Source organism: Caenorhabditis remanei, chromosome V (assembly GCF_010183535.1).
Source record: "Caenorhabditis remanei strain PX506 chromosome V, whole genome shotgun sequence".
Classification (NCBI taxonomy): Eukaryota; Metazoa; Nematoda; class Chromadorea; order Rhabditida; family Rhabditidae; genus Caenorhabditis; species Caenorhabditis remanei.
Window position 1 is genome coordinate 20,340,514 of NC_071332.1, and position 21,010 is coordinate 20,361,523.

The 21,010-nt window shown below is 34.6% G+C and overlaps 7 protein-coding genes across 7 annotated transcripts; 5 read left to right on the forward strand and 2 right to left on the reverse strand.

The window, feature by feature from the left end:
- Nucleotides 1-5,937: 5,937 nt before the first annotated feature.
- GCK72_021565 (uncharacterized protein) lies at nt 5,938-7,463 on the forward strand (the record flags this gene model as incomplete). Its single annotated transcript, XM_053734356.1, has 2 exons — nt 5,938-6,231; nt 7,317-7,463. The coding sequence occupies 2 exons, from the start codon at nt 5,938-5,940 to the stop codon at nt 7,461-7,463; spliced, it is 441 nt and encodes a 146-aa protein (XP_053583269.1).
- Nucleotides 7,464-7,961: 498 nt separating this feature from the next.
- GCK72_021566 (uncharacterized protein) lies at nt 7,962-8,422 on the reverse strand (the record flags this gene model as incomplete). Its single annotated transcript, XM_053734357.1, has 2 exons — nt 7,962-8,225; nt 8,330-8,422. 2 exons carry the CDS (start codon nt 8,420-8,422, stop codon nt 7,962-7,964), a joined length of 357 nt encoding a protein of 118 aa, XP_053583270.1.
- A 128-nt stretch (nt 8,423-8,550) lies between these two features.
- Nucleotides 8,551-8,863, forward strand: GCK72_021567 (uncharacterized protein; the record flags this gene model as incomplete). Its single annotated transcript, XM_053734358.1, has 2 exons — nt 8,551-8,667; nt 8,711-8,863. The coding sequence occupies 2 exons, from the start codon at nt 8,551-8,553 to the stop codon at nt 8,861-8,863; spliced, it is 270 nt and encodes an 89-aa protein (XP_053583271.1).
- Nucleotides 8,864-9,725: 862 nt separating this feature from the next.
- GCK72_021568 (uncharacterized protein) lies at nt 9,726-10,799 on the reverse strand (the record flags this gene model as incomplete). Its single annotated transcript, XM_053734359.1, has 4 exons — nt 9,726-9,806; nt 10,057-10,341; nt 10,438-10,548; nt 10,596-10,799. The coding sequence occupies 4 exons, from the start codon at nt 10,797-10,799 to the stop codon at nt 9,726-9,728; spliced, it is 681 nt and encodes a 226-aa protein (XP_053583272.1).
- A 1,082-nt stretch (nt 10,800-11,881) lies between these two features.
- GCK72_021569 (uncharacterized protein) lies at nt 11,882-12,085 on the forward strand (the record flags this gene model as incomplete). Its single annotated transcript, XM_053734360.1, has 1 exon — nt 11,882-12,085. One exon carries the CDS (start codon nt 11,882-11,884, stop codon nt 12,083-12,085), a length of 204 nt encoding a protein of 67 aa, XP_053583273.1.
- A 457-nt stretch (nt 12,086-12,542) lies between these two features.
- Nucleotides 12,543-12,973, forward strand: GCK72_021570 (uncharacterized protein; the record flags this gene model as incomplete). Its single annotated transcript, XM_053734361.1, has 2 exons — nt 12,543-12,580; nt 12,658-12,973. 2 exons carry the CDS (start codon nt 12,543-12,545, stop codon nt 12,971-12,973), a joined length of 354 nt encoding a protein of 117 aa, XP_053583274.1.
- Nucleotides 12,974-16,415: 3,442 nt separating this feature from the next.
- On the forward strand, nt 16,416-19,246 carry GCK72_021571 (uncharacterized protein; the record flags this gene model as incomplete). The annotated part of the gene is made up of 3 exons (XM_003093450.2): nt 16,416-16,737; nt 17,763-17,968; nt 19,076-19,246. 3 exons carry the CDS (start codon nt 16,416-16,418, stop codon nt 19,244-19,246), a joined length of 699 nt encoding a protein of 232 aa, XP_003093498.2.
- Between the last annotated feature and the right edge of the window lie 1,764 nt (nt 19,247-21,010).

Below are 21,010 nucleotides of genomic sequence, written 5' to 3' on the forward strand. Positions count from 1 at the left end.
GCAGTGGCAGTCCCAGTTTTGAGAAATTCGGCTCCAAAGTTAGGGCAAATTTTAGTGCTCAAACTCAAGTTGCAAACCAACCCGCGTGTTGCATCAAACACGTAAATCCATTCGGTAAGATTCGTGAAAATGAGAAAAATTACACACTGTAAGAAATAGATTTTCCAGCTACCTGACAAGTTAACAAGTCAATAAAAAACATGCAAAAAACATTTGGCGCTAGACGGACTCGAACCCTGGTTGTCAGATTCGTAGAAGGTGTCTACCTTAACCACTCGGCGCCAGAAATCTCAAAATTGACAACAATTGTCAAAAATGATACTTTTTCAGAATTTTTTTGTAGTATTCCAATGTTTAGGATATTTTAAACCATAAAAAAGCATTTAAAAAAAGTTGGTCACTATGTGGGCTCGAACCCTCGTTGTCAGATTGGTGGTGTCTACCTTAACCACTCGGCCACCACTTGATTTTTGAAAATGGTCAAAATCGGATTTTGAAAGGTTTTTAGGGGTTTAATGTGGTGCCCAGCAGATTTTTCATGTTTTGGTACACTAAAACCATTATTGTCACAGAACGTTTGGTGAACATTTGGTGAACATTCGGTGAAAACCGTATTTGAAAATATACGGAAAGTCCATAGAATAGGCTTCTTTGAGACCGAGCGTACAAAAATTTGCATGTAGGAATTAGCGGTTAATTTACCATTCGATTTTTCTCAATTTCGGAAGAGCGGGGTTGTCAAAACTGAATTCTGCAGATAAAACCAAAAAATAGTATGTTTTCGGATGAAATGGGCGTGGTTTAGATAGAATTTACTTAAAATTTTTATAATTAATATGAAAAGTACTTGGCGACCTACAGTAAGGGTTACGGTCTTACCTATATACTGATCACAAATGACAGCTCTATCCGCAATTCCCAAAACCTACCTTCCCTTTTTTTTCACGTTTTTCACGTTTTTCACAGTAGTCCATTTTTTTAACCTTACCTGAGGACCAGAAACCAACAAAAAACCAAAATAAACTAACCTTCTAACGTCAAATTCACACTGAGATGATTGGCGGCCAGTATCAAATTGGTCAGCGGGAGATATAGCCCTGCCATGGCTGGAAATTGGGATTCTTCTTATCAGGTGTCTCTTCTATGGAGTCTTTTTTGGAGGAATGAGCAATGGGAACCTGGAAAAAAAGAAATAAGATTTCTTATTTTAGGTTGTCAGAGTTGAGATGTTGAGCGTGAGAAACATATGATATTCCGATTGAATTCTAAAAATTCAGAATACAGAAACCGTGGGAATTTATATGAAGTCATCAGGTACATGTAGATGTATAATATCGAAATATAAAGAATATAAAGAAAAAATCTCCAGGGGGTCCTGACAAATATAAGACAAAACGAAACATATGTAGAAATGAGAATGAATCAAGCGGAATCAAAATTCCATGAAAAAAGAAGGAAAAGGTGAGAGGGATATTTGTGTCTCAAAAAAGAGCCATGAGACAAGAACAAGAGAAAAGAAATTAAATATTCACAAGATTTGCTGGATTTGCTTTGATTCAAGTTTTTTTTTTGGTGTTGAGCACTTTTGGAAAAGTGGAAGTTTTTTGAACTTTTGGAAAGGGCATGGGACGCTATTAGCACGACACGCTTTTCAAAACCGCGCTCTACCAAAACCGAAGAAAATTGTGAGCAAAATTGAGAGGCTCAGAGAAAAATACACATTTTTTAAAGGCATTTCGGTAAACGCAGTTGTAAGAACAGTGCTGAGCTAGTTATAAAACCGAGACGCTTTGAAACTGTTACCACAGCAAAGCCAAAAAGGCTTTCATATTTCTTGTTTACAATGCAAATGACTATCTGAAATTTTTTACATTCTTGCTAACCGGGCCGGAGCGTAAATTGTTTAAAACTCAATATTATGAGCTGAAAATATACCAAAAAGGAAAGCTCAGCAAGATCTATGGGTGTGATCAACTAAAAACCGGATCTCAATTTCGAAATCGATCATGTCAAAACAGCGATGAGAAATGCATCCGTAGGTCAAAGCGGGAACACAGTGACACTTGGAGGTGAGTCTAGAAACTCCTCTTTAAAGGGGGACACCGCTATTAAAAAAATTGAAGATTTTTTTGGTGTGAGTCGATTCAGGCAACCAGGAAAAAAAGGAAATTCACTTGGAGCCCAGTCTGAAAATCAGTCTGAACTTTTTAGAACATTTCAAAGGATATTCCCTTTGTCGTGCATGTGAAAGGGATATTTTCAAAAATGTTCAAGGAAAAACCAAAAATGAACATTCACGTGCAAGCGGGGAGGATTTCTATTGAAATGTACTAAAAAAGTTCACAACGAGGGGCGATTATTGACACTTTGACTCGTTTCAGATTAATTTTTAAACAAGGCTCCAAAAGAGTTATCTCTTTTCCCTGGCTCTCTGAATCGATTCGTAACAAAAAACTTAAAATTTGGAATAGTTGTGAAACAGTTGTGTAAACTGGAAACGAGATTCAGAATCCTCACGATTTCCGGGGGTATCAAAGTCTTCTTAGATGATTTAAGCTAGATCATTTCCATAATTAAGCTAACATAATTAAGTAGACCCTTTAAGAATATAACCACACGAGAAAATACTTGAAATTTCAAACATGCTCACAGAAAGCTCCTCAGGTATAACCACCTCAATTATCTCCATCTCTTCAAAAGAAGGAGTGGAACGAATGAAATTGAGTGTGAAATTATTATACTTCGGAAACAGACACACTCTTTTATTTTATTGAGAGCCCCAGAGAGTAATTAGTTTCCGGTAAGCAATCTGGGGGAGAGCAGCGTTTTGGAATTCTGGAATACTTACTATGAGAAAAGAGTGATGTATTCTGTTCAAGTAAACAGGAAACTTCTGGAAACTAAAAAAAATAAGGATTTCTCAAGAAAACTAATAAATAAAGACTGGCGAAGGGTCACTGGTCAAAAAACCAAGAGGAAGAAATTGTCAAAAGTTAATCCCTCCACTCCCTCTGTCAACTCCCACACCATGATGGATGGTGTAAAATAAATTTATAGGAGAAAAAGGGAGAGAGGCTGGCGCGTCGTTGGCGCGAATGTCGGAATCCGGAAATCGAAATTCCACGCAACTCAGGGAAAAGGCTTTATAAAGGCCCGATGATCTGAAAACGCGCCAACGACACGCCAGCCGTTTTCATTTGAAAACAAAACAAGAGAAAGTTGTGGTGAGTCTAGTCATTTAAATCGGGGTAAATTGAGTTTAGGTAGAGGGAAACCTTTAAATTAGAATTCCCTTGATTCCATAGTGTGTCGGTTTGTCCGGATTTCCACAAAATGTTAAAGAAACGTTATGACCCGTGACATGTATGATTGGAAAGCTGAAAAAACACTGATTCCAAATATATATTCTGTTTTTGCCATCGAGGCGGTATTTGAGAAAAACGGGGTCGAAATTCGGCAAAAATTTTTGAAAATTTTTGTTGCAATTTTCAAAGATTCTTAATTTTCTGGAAACATAACCAAATTTTGGGATCTTTGAACATCCAGAGATTCGGACACACAAAACTCCACCAAATTTTCAAAGTATTGATACAATTTTAAAGGTCTTGATTTGGGTTTTCATATAAATTACGTTTTAAGGTACTTGGAGCCTTAGGCCTGAAGCCTTGGAGCTATAAATGCGATAATTCTCTATTTTACCGAATTTTGACCTTGTTTTTCTCAAATAGCAGATCTTAAGGGAGGCAAAAATTGAATGTATATTTGGAATCAATGTTTTCTCAGATTTTCAATGATATATGCCACGCCTCATAACTCCAACAGAATAAATGAACAAGAATTTTTTAAATTACCTAGAAAATTAAAAAGTGCAAACGGTTTCGTAATGTCTCGATTTCCCAATCTCTGATTTTGAAACGGATCGTCCATTTCTGGCAGAATCAGTCAAACTTCTCCCAATTTATCCAAAAAAAATTTGGACATCCGGACCAACCAACAACAATATCAAAAATAGAACACCACCCCGAGACCAAGAACAAAAAATATGTATATGTGCTCTTTGACTTTTTTCTTCCCTTTCCTCTCTCCTCCATTCTTCTCCTCCAGATGACAGCTCGTTTGACAGAATCATCACGATCTTTTTACACACACACACACCAGCATACTTATACACAAGTTGTAGGAATATAGAGGAGGAGGAATGTCTCATGGGAACAACCTGAATGTGCAATAAGAATGGGAATAGGGAAAAAGAGAAGCGAGAGAGAAGGCAGGGGTATTGGAACAAGACGCAAAAAATGTTTGGACTTGTAGATCCGTCTGTGTGTCCAGGTGTCCAGATGTCCATGATGTACAGTACTCGGTACTCAGAAACATTATACCGACTTTAGAGCTTCAAAAAAGGGTTTTTTACCTCAAAATTGCATTTTTCAACTCAAAAATCGCAGTATTGAGCGCAAAAATTGCGTTTTCCACCATAGTTACATGAAATTCCGACTTCCGACCCTCGTTTTGAAAAACATACTCCCTCACAGCTACGCTATTGAGTAGATAAGTTCCGGAACGATTTAAAACCAGACATTTCAAAACCGAGACGTTTCGAAATCGGGAACTGTAGAAGTTTGGAGTTTGAATACTGTGAACGATGGTTGGTTCAGTACTGTCCTGCTTTTCGTGTCGATGCCCGTAAAATGTTTTGTTTCGGAGTACTGTATGCTCTGTTACATCCTAAAACTCTTACCAACGATAAGAAAATTTCAATGAAACTGACAGACAGGTTGTCTGGAGATGACGAAACTTTATTAACTATCAGCTGAAACTAGAACCCCTTAGATAACATGTCAAATTCTGATGAAACTGTTTTTAATATCAACTGATAACAAACGATAACAACTATGTCAGACCACCATCTCGAGAAGTTTTTCGTTGAAATAACAAGATTGGGTAGTATAAAAGCAGGTAGTTCCCCAGATTAACCACCCACATTTTTGGCTAGATTTGAAGTTGTTCCGTTTTTCCCATTTTTCCCATTTTAACCTAGCCTCTTCTAATTTTTCTTTGTTACAGCTGAGCCTCTAAAACTCCCAAAAAACGTCAAAATGCACCACGACGAAGCCATCAATATCTACAACCGGTTCTCCGTCAAGAAGCAGAAATCGAATGGCTCTGAAAAGAGGTCTAAGTCTGAAACTTCTGGAAAATCTTCTTCATTTTCGAAACGACAAGACCGCGGCTCCTACGTAACCTCTTTGTGAATCTGGAATTTTGAAAATTCAAAATTTTGAAACTCTTGTTTAATTGTCTATTTTGGTGGTACTAAATGAATATTTCAACAGATTTTGTATAACAGAAAACGCGACAAATAGATTAATTCCAATTATACAAAATTTAAAAAAAAACGATTTAAGTAGTTTGAAAACGCGTCAAACGCGCACCAGTTTGTGTTTATGAGGTTTGAAGGTATTGACTAGAGTAAACGCGTCAAAAGTGCGCCAGATGGATTTCTTTTTTTATACTTGTCAAGGCCAGGAAAGCCTCAAAGGCCTGGCTTCAAAAAATGTTTCTTTTTTCGAATGTTTCATCGGAAATGTGAACATTTTGATGATTTTACAGAATTTCTTTGAATTTTGGTGCTTTGAATTTTGGTGCCAATTACCATGCCCAGGTATGCTTTTTCAAAAATTTTCAAAAACTCGCGTCAACGTCGCGCCAGAATTTCGATGTCAACATTTATTCCTTATCATTGTAGACTAAGTCTCCTCTCTTTCTCATCTTCATGTTTATCTTTCCTCAATCAACTATTGTTTACATGTTTGCCGATTGCTAATGATAAGAGAAAAGAGAGATAGAAATACTTTTTAACGATGAGAAAATTGTTCAGTTTCACAATTATTTCGGTCAGTTTCTTTTCATTCTTATTTCTATATTTCTCTCAACAGTATGCCGCACGAAGAAGTTCTCCGTACCGAGGAGAAATCCGCTAGCTACGAGATTCCTGGCGATAAAATCGATGGAGGTCTAATCTGTAAGACCGCAAAGCTCGAAGTGGACCAGGGAGTGAGCTCCTCTGCGAATTTCGCAATATTGGATGTTTCTCATCGAGACTATGAGAGTTCGAAGAGATTGGCTATCGGAAATATTGGAGCAAACTTCAATGTGTCGAGTAAGGACGGAGTGGATGTGGGAGTGGATGCGGATTTGGTGAGATACGCGTATGAAGGAGAGAATTTTAAGGTCAGTTATTATTAGAGCGCGTATGATACATAAGTAAATGAAAAATTGTTTTAATATTTAAAAAAAAGACCTTGAAATTTCCTATATTTTGGTAGAAAACAAGTAAAATCTATTTAAAAAACTGTCTGAATTACACTAACTTATCATTAGAGCATATTTTCATTTTCAAACTCTCAATAAATGTAAATCATTAATTAATTAATTAATTACCATTGCATTGTTCTCAAAATTTTCTACATGTTGGCATAATAATCATACTTGCAAACCGGGCCGACGCGTAACTTGCGTTAAATTCAGTATTATGGTCTGAAAAATATACCAAAATGGAGATCTCGACGAGTTTTATGCCCATGGCCTACTGCGGGCCGGATGGCTATTCGTTAATGGGCCGCGGGCCGGGAAAAAGTGACAAAAAACACGAAAATGGTCAAAAACGCCTTTCTAGCCCGGCCAGCGGCATATTAACAAATAGACATCCGGCCCGTAGTAGGTCGCGGGCATAGAACTCGTCGAGATCTACATTTTGGTATATTTTTGAGCTCATAATATTGGGTTTGAAGCGAGTTACGCGCCGGCCCGTGTCGGCACGTTTCGGCCCGGTTGACAAGTATGGCAATAATCATTAAAAATGACTGACTTACGTAGTTTTGGAGACCACAAAGTATGTTATCAGTAGAGCGCATTCTCTGAGTCTAGGAGTGGTTCGAACAAAATGGAAGTGCTTAAAATTTACTTTATTTTGTTATAAAATCATAAATTTCACGAAAATATTAAACAAGTTACAGTGTCTGCAAGTCAAACGTGTTAATTTTGAGAGGCAGATTGTCATTAGAGCGCATTTTCTTCCTTAAGAACGGAATAGAGTTTAAAATTGTCAATTACAGCTTTGTAGCCCTTTAAGTTTTAAACAAAAACTCATTTTTCTGTTTAGTTATCATTAGAACGCGTTTTCAGACCTAATTAGACGTCTAATCAAAATGAATTTTAATACAATTTGTAGCTCTTGAAATTCTCTACATTTTGGTATAAAAATCACTCAAAAAAAAAGAGTATCACGGATCTGGAGCTAACCTTGTTTATTTCAGATTGGTACCGGTCTCAGCTACTCGACTGGAGTAAAATTTCAACCTGAAAGTGTGAAGCTCCATTTCATGGGCTATGGATTCGAGTATGACGGAGATGGGTTTGGTGTGAGAGTCCCAATTTTGGAGTTGAAGTATAAGTGGTGGTGAATCAATTTGATTTTTTTTTGTGATTTTTTTTTGCATAATTCAGTGCTATAATAAACGGTTTTCCATATTTCTCTTTAGATTATTACCAAATCATATAAATTAGTACTGTGAAAAAATATAGTTCCGAAAAGGATTTTCAAAAGAAATTCGCGGACTGAACTGCAAGTGCGCCAGGAAGTTGTGGCTTAAAAGGAGATTCATAAGGTTAAAATAAACAAAACATTTGGGCTCTTGTCGGTTATTTTGGTCCTTAGAATTATTTTTGGTCCTTAAATTTTTTATTGGTTATTCACAGTGCCTGTGGCATTAAAATTTTTTTTAATTTAGCGTTTTTATTTGCCTTGTTAATTGTTTACAATTTCATAATTCAGTCTGCCTTCAAATTATTTATTAGCAAATATGGAACAACTGATAACGAAGTTGTAAACTCGTCGCGGCAGTCTATGAATACAATTTATTTAGTGTAATTCGTAAACTATTTATTTTCCTCTTTCACCTTTAGGCCTTCCAGATCGAGATGATTGTTACTGCTTCCGCCCTCGATGTTTGAACACGGCTGCTATGACCTCGTCTCAAATTTTGCCCTCTTCCTCTAGCTCTTGGAGCTCTTCCCGGTCTTCGTCCTCCTGTTTCAGTTGGCGATTGTCCACGTCGGTCACCCATGACACTTCCTGAGTTCACTCTAACTCGAAGTGCTCCTCTGCGAATCGTGACATCTCCACGGTCTTGATTATCGCTCAATTGCTCTTGTCTACCTCCTCTCTGTGTTTGACTACGGTCAGAACTTTGGCCTCTCCTTAACGGCGGCGTATTCCCATCAGTCCTTCTCTGTCCGCTTGTTGATTGAACTCTCCCAGCTACTGTACCTCTTCGTTGATGACCACGGACGTGGGTATTGCCACTCGTTCCTCCTCCTCCGTTAACAGACTCTCGACGACATTATTCTTATCTCTGTTCATGCTACAGGTTTGAGATATTTATCCACCACCACGGTGGTTACTCAGTAGTACCAATTTACATTTTGGTGTCTCCAAGTGAAGGGGTGAGACAAACGCGGGTTTTCCACTATAATTACATTTTTCAGATCATGACGTTCTCTAGTAAGAGAAGAAACAGGTGGGAGCTGGAAGAGAAGAAGCCTCTCCCTTCTCTTACTGGTGAACTGATAACGGTGAACCTTGCCGTCGAAGAGGATGGCTTCAAGGTAAGGCCTTACTATTACGCTACTTTAGAAACTTCAGTTACAGATTGTTGTAAACGAAGAATACCACCTGTATTATTATCAACGAATGGATCCCCATCATGCGGATCAAATTACCATTGCTGGAGATGTTCTCGTCAATGCAGTGGACATTGCTTATGCGGAGGAAGAAGAAGTGGAGGAAGATCATGATAATTAAAGATAGAGTTAATAATAAATTGTTATCAGCAGAGTCCCTTTCTGATTCTCATCACATTCACAAAACTATAAAGAAATATAGAAAACAAACAATGTGAAACATCAAAAAAAAAAGAGGAAAAAAAATTACGGCCGAACAACTTGGCGTTCTATGCGTTCGCGTTTTGCTGATCACTTTTTAATGTCACAGGCACTGTGAATAACCAATAAAAAATTTAAGGACTAAAAATAATTCTACGGACCAAAAATAATTCTAAGGACCAAAAATAATTCTAAGGAACAAAATAACCGACAAGAGCCAACATTTGCAGAGTCGCACCTTGGATTGATGGGTTTGATTGTCGTCCACGACACAAACTAGCCAACACAATTCTCTCTCTCCCAATTTCATGGATTGTGGCAGTCTTGCCGGAATTCGTATCATTTTCTGTTTAAAATAAGGTGGAAAACAAGAAAAGTTGGAGAAATTGAATCCAGGCTCGGAAATCAAAGCGACGACGAGATCGAATTCATCGAAAATTTTGAAAATGTGTTCTGAGAATTCTGAAGCCCAGAATCGATTTTCGACTTCAAAGTAATCACCGTCCAACAGAAAACGTCTGGAATTTTGTTATAATCTATGCGATGGCAGAAAATCTTGGGCTCAGCAAGTGCGCTCCAATGGCAAAAAACCACATACTCAAATAAGTTTATTTTCTGTTGAACTTTACTGTATCATTTTCAAAAACAACTTTTTTTTAATCCCAAAAATTACAAAAAAAAATTTAGAAACCCCGAAAGAAAAAAATCTTTTGAAAGTGTAACTTGTAAGCAAAACAATTAAATTATCAAAAGTTTTTTTCAAGGGAAAACAATTATCAATTTTAAAACGAAGTTTTATTGAACAATTTCATCATCTTTCCGGTTTTCATAGGTTTCATCAGACAGGTGTTATCGATACAGTTCTGAAAACATAATGTTTTAAATTTTAATATTTCAAGTCATCTTCCGAAAAACTATTAATAGAGGCGCACCCGCTAGCAAGAGTTTGGAGCATCCTATCTCGGGTCTCTTTAACGATATGGAAATTTTTTCAACTGAAGAAATATTCTATGAAAATTAAGCTTTTTTGTCAAATAGCAGCTTTTTAATATTTTCTCAGGCACCACTAGATGCGCCTCTATTACAGGTTTTACGGTGAGCTCCATTTCTTACCTGGCTTCTCTGCGCCATCTCAGCTAACATTGTTGCGTTGAGTGAGTTCTTATCATACATAGTTTTAATTGTTAAATCAAATTTCCATAGCAACACTTCGCATTGAAACTTCTGGAACTTGTCGTAAGGAGTATTGCATTTTCCATCTTCTGAGGGAGTAAGGTATTGGGACATTAGGATGTCGTATTTTAATGGCATGTATGTTTTGCAGTCGTGAAGATCTGAAATATTTAGGAAGCAACCCTTGCCTTCAGTGAACACTTTCTTTTTTAATAATGGATCTGTCTGAAAAAGAAATGTTTCTTGAGAAAAATAGAAAGACGCTCACCGTGAAAAAATCATATTTTTTAAACAATCCGGTTTATAGCTAGAAACGTATACGTCCTCCAATGCACCTTTGACGCATAGTGATTCGAACTGATGTACTTGAGTACCAAAAGACTCACAAGCGTTCCGGTAGTCTTCCAAAGCCCCGCAACGAGAAAGACAAGACTGAAACGTATTTCATTGAAAATAATAAGGAAGACTTTTAAACTCACCTCTGTTTCCTGGCACAGCAACTTAGTCAGATTGTACATATCCAGTGGTGGAGGGTAATATAAGTCGGGGAAGAATGTCAAGAGAGATCTTAACTCTAACATTTTTGACCGGCATTCTGGTGTCATGTAGGGACATGGACGGAAATCGGCGCCTATGTGGAGTAGGATGCAGGATAGTATGAGAATCGACGGGAGAAGATGCATTTCTGGAGGATTGAATGTTTGTTTGGAGAAGGTTAAATGGAAAGTTGAGAGTGATGGAGTAATTTTGACCCAAAAAAATGAGCAAAAATGGTTGAAAATGCACCAGAATGTATTAGAATGCACAAGAATGAACAAAATGCGTATTGTACATTTTTGAGCATTCTTGAGCATTCTTCTGAATCCTGGTGCATTTTCAACCGTTATGAACTAAAGTAGAGGACGATGGAGCTATCTAAGAGAAGACCTTTAGAATAAAATGACTGTCTCAGCCATTCAGGTGCCTCCTTTTATACCCGCCTGGTGTAGTTTTACTGGAGTTGTAAATCACAAAGACATCCCAGTCTGCTGGCTGCATTTTGGTTGCAGCTGTAAATCATGAGTAAGTACTTGTGGTCCTCGACTTCTGCACCAGCTGTATACCATCATAAAAAAACTCAAGATTAAAATCTATCAAGCACTCCACCGGCCATCATAAATTGTTCAGTAAACTGTAATTGTAAAAACCAGATTTGTCACGGGCAGAGCCGACTCGGACCGGTCCGATTTTCGACAAGCCTGGAAGAAACATGATAGTAAAAACGAATTCAAAACCTGCAACTCTAAAGCCAACACTTTTTAAAACGTTTTGATTAAAAAACGGTCTCCAATGAGAAGTTGTTAACCGTTTTTGTTAGAATTTAAAATCCGTTATTTCAAAAAACTACAAGTTTACCGTTTTCTCCCAAATGTTCCCTGTTTGAGAAAATGCGCTCTATAGAGAACATTTATTCTGCCCGTACAAAAAAGTTGTCAACTACAAAAATGAAGTTCTACTTTTGATTTGTATAATTCATTAAAAATCTACTAGGTGTGATTCTGAAGAGAACGGTAAAGCTGTGGATCTTTAAATTTATGGATTCTACATTTTAACAATCAAGTTGGTTAAAAAAGAAATTGCTTCAAAATTAAAGGTTTCGAATTCTTTTTTACAATTACATGTTTTTACCAGAATTGTCAAAAATCGGGCCGAGTTAGGTTTTTGGAAATTTTTGAATTTTCAGAGTAAAAGTGCTTAGATTAAATTAGATTTCTGAAGCCCAGATATGATTGTCGACTTCAAACTAGTCACCGTCAAACAGAAATATCTGGAATTTTCTGAAAATTTGGGTGTCCTTATCTCGGAATACGTGGCACGTCTTCAGAAGATCCCCGTCCTTGTCACCCTTCGTGACGTGGCCACTCTGACGAATGTGACGTCATCGGCGGAGAATACCGCACGGATTCCGTATAAGAAGCGGAAAATTTAGGTGATGTTGATCCCGATGGAATCAATTTCTGAAATTCTGGAACAAATGCGCTCCAATGCCAAAACTCCACACATACTCAAATAAGTTTATTTTCAGTTGAACCTTACTGTATCATTTTCGAAAAATCACAAAAAAAAATTACAAAAATAAATAAAAATTTAGAATCCCGAATTGACCCAAACGAGGGCGTCCTTCTTAATCATCAAAAACTCGCTGGTCGACTTGTCAAGTGTCTCCATTTCTCCATTCTCCGACATAATCTCCTTGATCTCGTTGACAAATTTCCGATTTTCAGCCAGAATATCGATTGATTCCATCTCCTCTAACAGGTAGATCATAACGGGCGATCCGTCCGACTCTTTCGAATGTTCCAGAATTTCAGAAATCGATTCCATCGGGATCAACATCACCTTCATTTTCCGCTTCTTATACGGAATCCGGGCGGTATTCTCCGCCGATGACGCCACATTTGTCAGAGTCGCCACGTCACGAAGGGTGACGAGAACTGGGGTCTTCTGAAGACGTGCCACGTATTCTGAGATAAGGACACCCAAATTTTCAGAGAATTCCAGATGTTTCTGTTTGACGGTGACTAGTTTGAAGTCGAAAATCTGTGGTGGATCCTCCTTCTCGTCTTCCGAATTCTCCGACGAATTCGGTGACGTCGTCGTCGTGGCGGCTTCTGAATTCTCAGAATCCGCAGATTCCGCCGAGATTCCCGAGTCGTCGTCTGGCATCGATTTCGCCATTTTTTCCGGTCTTCCAGCTGGTTTTGCACCAAAAATCGCACGAAGTCCGCCGAGAATCAAGCCGACTGGCACAATCATAATCATCCATGGAATCGAGGCGAGGAATGTGATGGAGAGGAACGTGTTGGCTAGGTGGTGACGCTGAAAATATGAAAAATTGAAAATCCGGTAAAATTTTATGAGAAATGAGCCTCATCACAGAAAAACAGGAGTAGTTATCATTAGAGCGCATTTTCTATCTCAGGAACTTATTGGATCAAAAAATAATCAACAAAAAAATTGTAGTTAAAGACATTCTCCACATTTTGTTATAAAAATCATAAATTTTAGACAAAAATTAAAGAAGTTTTAGCGGTTTCAAGTTAAACTAGTTAATTTTGAGCGGATTGTCATTAGAGCGCTTTTTCTACCTTTACAACTTATTGGATCAAAAAATGTTCAACTTACTGAATGTAGCTAAAGGCATTTTCTACAATTTGAGCTAAAAATTAATAAATTTAAGCTGAAAATAAAGAAGTTACAGCGTTTACAAGATTGGTACAGTTTATTTTGATAAACTAGGGTTAGTTAGAACGCATTTTCTACCTAAAGAACACTACAAACTAGAAAATTGTCTATTATAAAAATGTAGCTAAACACATTTCCTACATTTCGGTATAAAAGTCATAGATTTTTCAGCAAAAATTAAACAAGTTACACCGTTTTCAAGTTTTAACCCTGCTCCTCACAGTTTGTTTCGAAAAATTAGGGATAGTTATCATTAGGGCGCATTTTCTACCTTAAAAACTCAATAAAGCTAAAAATTGTTAATAACAGAACTGTAACTCTAAAAATTTCTTAAATTTACCAATAAAAATCATAATTTTTGAGAGAAAACTCAAAAAGTTACAAAACTTCAAAAATTGGAAAAAAAAATTCTAAATTTTTTTTCCAGTTTTTTAAATATTTTAACCATTCTCTACTGACAATTTTCTTTACTTATTTCTGTCCGAGGCTTACCATTTTCGAGTCGTGCCGAAACTTGAAGAGGTCGGGATATTTGAGATGGATCATTCTGTGGTGATGAAGAGGATCCGGCTGGTGGTAGGCGGAGAGGGCGGTCCTAGAAAAATGGTAAGTTTTTTTGATTAAAAAAAAAAGAAAATGAAAAAAAGCAGAAAATCGATTTAAAAAATACTAAAAATCGATTCAAAACCACTTCAAATTAGTGAAAATAGAGCTAGAAGTCAAAAAGTCAATCATTAAAAATTTCAGAACCAAAATGAAACCGTCATAGAAAAAATTTAGACGGTCATCATTGAAACACACAAATAATGAGAAAGAAGTGAGAAAAAATGCAGAGAAAACAATGAAATTGAAAGAGTTGGGACAGTAGATCAAAGAAAAAAGTAAGGTCAAAAAAATGTTTTTTGAAAAAATATATTGTATGTCTGAAATTAATTCCAAAAAGCATATTTAGGGTCCAGGACGTTTTGAAACCGGTCAGGATCAAAAGTAGACAAAAATACGGAAAACATGTCCGTTGAGCGTACTTGCTAAATTAAAAAAAGTGAGGTAATTCTTTTTTGAAAAAAAAAATCTTTCGTTTTTTTTTCGATTTTATAACTTATTGAGTTCTTACTCAAAACTTATGGTTTTTATGGGAAAATGTGAAACATTTATAGAGCTACAACTTTGTAGTTGACATCTTCCCGCTCTGTTGAGTTCCTAAATTAGAAAATGCGCTCCAATGACAAACTGCTCAAAATTAACTGGTTTGACTTGGAGATGCTGTAACTTCCTTGATTTTTGCCTTAAATTTATGATTTTTATATCAAATTGTAGGAAATGTGGTTGGCTACATTTTTATAAAAGACAAGTTTTAGTTTGTAGTATTCTTAAGATGGAAAATAGGCTCTAATAGTAACTACCTTTTATTTATCAAGAAAAACGGTAGTGAGCAAGCTTACAACTTGAAAACACTGTAACTTTTTTATTTTTATATCAAAGTGTAACAAATGTTGATAGCTTCATTTATGTAGTTGATAATTTTTTGATCCGTTAAGTTCTTAAGGTAGAAAATGCGCTCTAATGACAATCTGCTCAAAATTACCTTGGCAACGCTGTAACTTCTTCAATTTTTGTCTAAAATTTATGATTTTTACACCGAAATATAGGAAATGTCTTTAGCTACTTTTTCCTAATAAAAAATCTCTACACATCTTGTAAAATAAGCCATGACACCCTGTCCAAATTAGCACGTTCGTCCTACTCCTCCTTGATGCATAATGTGTCAAACAACCCCATAAAATCATCTCAATGAATATAATACAAATAATAATAGTCTATGTTTTTTTCTTGTCTCTTATTCTTTTTCTTGTAATAATAGAATAATAATACCACAATCATTTCTCATTCTTCACAAGACAAAAAACGAGAAGCGAAAGGAATAGTACATTTCTACGGAGAGAGTGAGAGATCACACTGGGCGGAGAGACGCAGACATTCTGAAAAGTCAACCGGAAGAAGATTGGACCAAGAAAAAAGTGAATGTGAACTGGTATTCAAAGATTTCGAGGTGGTATATAAGACGGGGAGTTTTCACAGGGAGAAGTATGCATCCGAGTGTTTTGTGTAGAGTTTTAGAGGTCTCTGGTTTTCTCATTGCTGTAATTCCGTCAGTTTTGAGAAATGTAGCATACAATTTATTTTATTTAATAGCAAATTTTGTTGGCTACATTTTATCTGTTAATTATTTTTCACGTAGATCAAATCCTGAGTCAGAAAATGCGCTCTAATGAACATCGGTGTAGTTTTCACTTCAAAAGTATTTATCTCACACAGTTTTTGACCATTTTTAAAGATTTTTACAGCTTATTATACAAATTAGCAAATCTTACTGGCTACATTTAATTTTTTTGTTTTTTTTTTGAATTAAATTAAATCCCGAGTCAGTAAACGCGCTCCAATGAACACAACTTCAAAATTGCTAGCGCATATTAAAATCTATATATCTCTGCCAGTTTTTGACCAGTTTTTGTGATTTTTACAGTTTATTATAGAAAATCAGCAAATCTTACTGGCCACAGTTTATCTTTTGGTTATTTTTTAAACTAAACTAAATCCAGAGTCAGAAAATGCGCTCTAATGAACACTGCCTCACAATTGCTGCTTCTCACTAAAAATGTATGTATGTTAGCTAATTTATGATCAATTTTTAAGATTTTTACAGTTAATTAAAGCGAATTTTATTGACTACAATTTACTATTTTTTATTTTTAAACAAAATTAAATCCTGAGTCAGAAAATGCGCTCTAATGAACACAACCTCAAAATTGCAAGCTTTCACTAAAAATGCACGTATCTAACCTAGTTTTTGATCAATTTTTACGGTTTTAACAGTTCACTGTACCAAATTTCATTGGCTAAAATTTACTAGCAATCTATTTTTAAACTCAATTATATCCAAAATCAGAAAATGCGCTCTAATGAACTCATGTCTCAAAACCATAATTTTTATCCGTTTCTCTTCATTTTTGCTCATTTTTACTCAATTTTACTCAATTTTTTCCAAATTTTCTTCACAATTTCAATTTCCAGCCATGACCCGTCGTGTGCTTCTCCTATCCGCCGCCTCCGTACTCATGGCCGCCGCCGGGTACGCGCCAGAGCCCGCCTACTACAACAAGTACGGCGGATACCACAAGGCACTCGACAAGAAGCACGGAGGATACGAAGCGGATCAAACCGGTTACGGTGGTCGCAACGGGATGTCGGATTACGGTAGTGAGCAGGGAGCATACGGTCATTACGACGGAAAGTATGGAGAGGCTGGGAAGAAGAGCGGTGGAGAGTACTATGCGAAGGGCGACGAGCACGGACATGGAGATGAGGCTCATGAGAAGGGGTTGAAGAAGAATGGAGGTGAGATATTTATTTGGTGTGAAAGGAGATAAAATTTGCAATTTTTTAGACTAAAAATCGGCTAAAAATGTGGAAAATGGATAAAGTTAAAAAAGTTTGAAAAATTTGAAAAAAAAATTTTTTCGGATTTTTTTAAATTTTCAAACTCCTCTAACTTTGTCAGTTTATACTCGTATTTCTTGATTTTAAGCTTAAATTAAAGCCAAAAACATTTGAAATTTTATAAGCTAAAAATTGGCTGAAAATGTTGGAAATTGGTAAAGTTAAAGCAGATTGAAAATTCAAAAAATTTTCAAAGAAAATTTTTTTTTTTTCGAATTTTTCAAATTTTCAAACACTCATAACTTGGTCAATTCTTGCCTATTTTCATTGATTTTTAGCTTAAAATGAAGCTAAAAACATTTAAATTTTTTTGAGCTAAAAATCGGCTAGAAATGTTAGAAATTGGTAAAGTTACAAAAGTTTGAACAATTCAAAAAAATGTTTTTTTTTTCGAAATTTTTAAATTTTCAAACCTTTGTAACTTTGTCAGTTTTTAGTCATTTTTATTGATTTTAACTTAAATTAAAGCCATAAACATTCGCAATTTTTTGAGATAAAAAACGGCTGAAAATGTTAAAAATTGGTAAAGTTTGAAAAGTTTGAAAGTTCAAAAAATTTCCAAAAAAACTTTTTTTGATTTTTTTTTAAATTTTTCAAACTCTTTTAACTTTGTATGTTTTTACTAGTTTTTATTGATTTTTAGTTTAAATTAAAGCCAAAAACATTTAAATTTTTTTGAGCTAAAATTCGACTGAAAATATCAAAAATAGGTGAAGTTTGAAAAGTTCAAAAATTCAAAAAAATTCCAAAAAAAATGTTTTTTCGAATTTTTTGAAATTTTTCAAACACTTCTAACTTTGTGAGTTTTTACTCTTTTTTATTGATTTTTATTTTAAATTAAAGCTTATAAACCGTACTTTCAAATCATATAAAATTTATATCATTTTTACACTTTGTGTCCCCCCACAACTCTCTCCTTCCAGACGCCTATGGTGGAAAGAAGTTCTCCTACTTCACATCGGGCTCCGGACCATACGGATCATACCAAAAGGGATATTACGGATCCGACGGTTATGAGCATGACGACCACAAGAGCAAATACTCATCACACAACGAGGATAACGGATTCAAGAAGGGTTACGATGGCGCCGGTGCGGGACATGATGATAAGTACACCAGTTATGATAAGGTATGTGGGGAATTTTGGAAAATAAATTTTATATTTGAATTCCGCATCAAAAACTGGTCTAGAAACCAGTTTTCTGAGTTTTTGGTTGCTATTGGGTTACTGTATCCCTGATTGTTTTTTGAACAGCACCCAAGAAAAATCTTGCAAATTAAACTTACCATAACTTTCACAATTTTGAAGATATTCTAAAAAAAGTTTTTTTTAATTAATAAGATATTTTATGATCTACAACTTTGTAGTTGACAACTTTTTTATCTGATGACATCTTGATGTAGAAAATGCGCTCCAATGATAATAGTCTCAAAAAAGTCTTCAAACCTTCATAACTTTGTCATTTTTTGATATTTTTAAAACTTTTTTGTTGTAATCAATGCAAAATTTCATGATCTACAACTTATCAGTTAGCAACGTTTTGATCTGTTAACATCTAGATGTAGAAAACGCGCTCCAATGATAGCAACTTTCAAATTCTCACTGATGAGTAGCAAGGGGCGTCCTGAGAGGAGTTTTCGACCGGTTTTAACGGATTTTATTGAAAAATGGAGAAATAAAACCAAATTTTTGTTAAAAATCATTTATAATCATCAATTTCTCACATTAAAAAATTTTTTTGAAAAAAAAAAAAAAAACCAAAAATGTTTTTTTTTTTGAAAATTACAAATCTCTCTAAAATTGCTCAATTCTGCTCAAATCACAGTCAAAACGGCTCAAAATGCTCCAAAATGTTTCAAACTGTCAAAATTCTTTAAAAAAAGCGGTTCGGAACAATTAGAATTTTTTTTTCAAAAATTCAAAAAAAATTTTTTTTTGAAAATTTCAAACTTCTCTAAAATCCCTCAATTCTGCTCAAAATCGGCTCAAAATAGCTCAAAATTCTCCAAATTTTCCCCATGATTCAAATTTATCAAAAAAGTTTTAGGAACATGGTTCGGAAACTTTTGAAACTGTTTATAAAAAATCCAAAAAAAAAATCAAAAAATCTTTTTTTTTCGAAAATTTCAAACTTCTCTAAAATCTCTCAATTCCGCTCAAAATCAGCTCAAAATAGCTCAAAATGCTCCAAATTTTCCCAATTTTTCAATTTTATCAACAAAAAAAGAATTCCAGGAGGACGGCGCGCACAAGAAGCACCACGACAAGTACGACGTCGGAAAGTACGGAGCGAAGCAGGGAGGATACGCGAAGCACGGACACGACGAGGGATGGAAGAATCAGGCGGAGAAAAATAGCTACGGATCACGTGAATCTGGATCCGAGTACGGTCATCCTTATTATTGATTTTATTGATTTTCTCTGTGCTCTCTGGTTTTCCATCATTTGTCTCTCTCTCAATTTCAAATTGCCCAATTTTTCGTTTTTTTTTTCAAAAATAAATTTTTAGTTAGTCCGGAATAAAACATATTTTGTACAAATTGATGTGGAAAAGAATGAAATTTGCCATTTTTTTCAGCTAAAATTCGCCTAAAAATGTTGAACATCGGAAAAGGTAGATAAGTTTCAAAAACTTTCTAAAAAATTTATTTCGCATTTTTGGAAATTTTCAAACACTGGTAACTTTGTCAGTTTTCAGTCATTTTTTTTTTTGATTTTCTGCTTGAATTGAAGCCAAAAACATTTGCAATTTTTTGAACAAAAAATCTACTAAAAATGTTGAAAAATTGTAAAGTTGGAAACGTTTAAAAGTTCAAAAAAAAGTTTTTTTTCGAATTTTTTGAAATTTTCAAACACTTCTAACTTTGTCAGCTTTCAGCCATTTTCATTGATTTTTAATTTGAATTGAAGTAAAAAACATTTGCAGTTTTTGAGCGAAAAATCAAGAGAAAATGTTGAAAATTGATGAAGATAGGAAAGTTTGAAAATTCAAAAAAAAATTCAAAAATTTTTTTTTTCAAATTTTTTGAAATTTTCAAACACTTGTAACTTTGTCAGTTTTCAGTCATTTTCATTGATTTTAGTTTAGATTAAAGCTGAAAAAATCCGCAAATTATTGAACTAAAAATCAACTGAAAATGTTGAAAAATGGGAAAGTTAGAGAAGTTTGAAACTTCAAAAAAATTCAAAAAAAAAGTTTTTTTCGAATGTTCTGAAATTTTCAAACTCTTCTAACTTTTCCAGTTTTTATTCGTTTTTGTTGATTTTTAACTTAAATTAAAGCCAAAAACATATGTAATTTTGTGAGTTAAAAATCAACTGAAAATGTTGAATAATGGAAAAGTTTGAGAAGTTTGAAACTTCAAAAAAATTCAAAAAATGTTTTTTGAAATTTTAAAACCTTTGTAACTTTTTCAGTTTTTAGCCATTTTTATTGATGTTTAGCTCAAAATGAAGCCAATAACATTTGCAATTTTATACATTAAAAATCAACTAAAAATGTTGAAAATTGATGAAGTTGGGAAAGTTTGAAAATTCCAAACATTTATTTTTCGAACATTTTTTGATATTTTCAAGCAGACGTAACTCTGTCAGTTTTTACTGGTTTTTATTGATTTTTTGCTTAGCTTAAAGCCAAAAACATTTACAATTTTTTGAGTTAAAAAATCTACTGAAAATGTTGAAAAATTGTAAAGTTGGAAACGTTTTAAAGTTTAAAAAAAATTGTTTTTTCGAATTTTTTGAAATTTTCAAACACTTCTAACTTTTTCATTTTTTATTCGTTTTTGTTGATTTTTAACTTAAATTGAAGCCTGAAACATTAAAATTTTTTTTAGTTAAAAATCAACTGAAAATGTTCAAAACTGATAAAGTTAGAGAAACTGATAAAGTTGAGAGAATTCACAAAAAATTCAAAAAAAAATTTTTCGTATTGTTTGAAATTTTTCAACACTTAAAACTTTGTCAGTTTTTAGCCACTTTCATTGATTTTAGCTTAATTTGAATTTAGAAAATTGCAACTTTTTGAGCTAAAAATTGGCTAAAAATGTAAAAAATTGGTAAAGTTAGAAAAGTTTTTTTTCAAAAATAGAAATTTAGTTAGTTCAAAATTTATTCATTTTTTTAACAAAACATAAATTAATAAATTAAAGCTTATATAATTACCTAGAA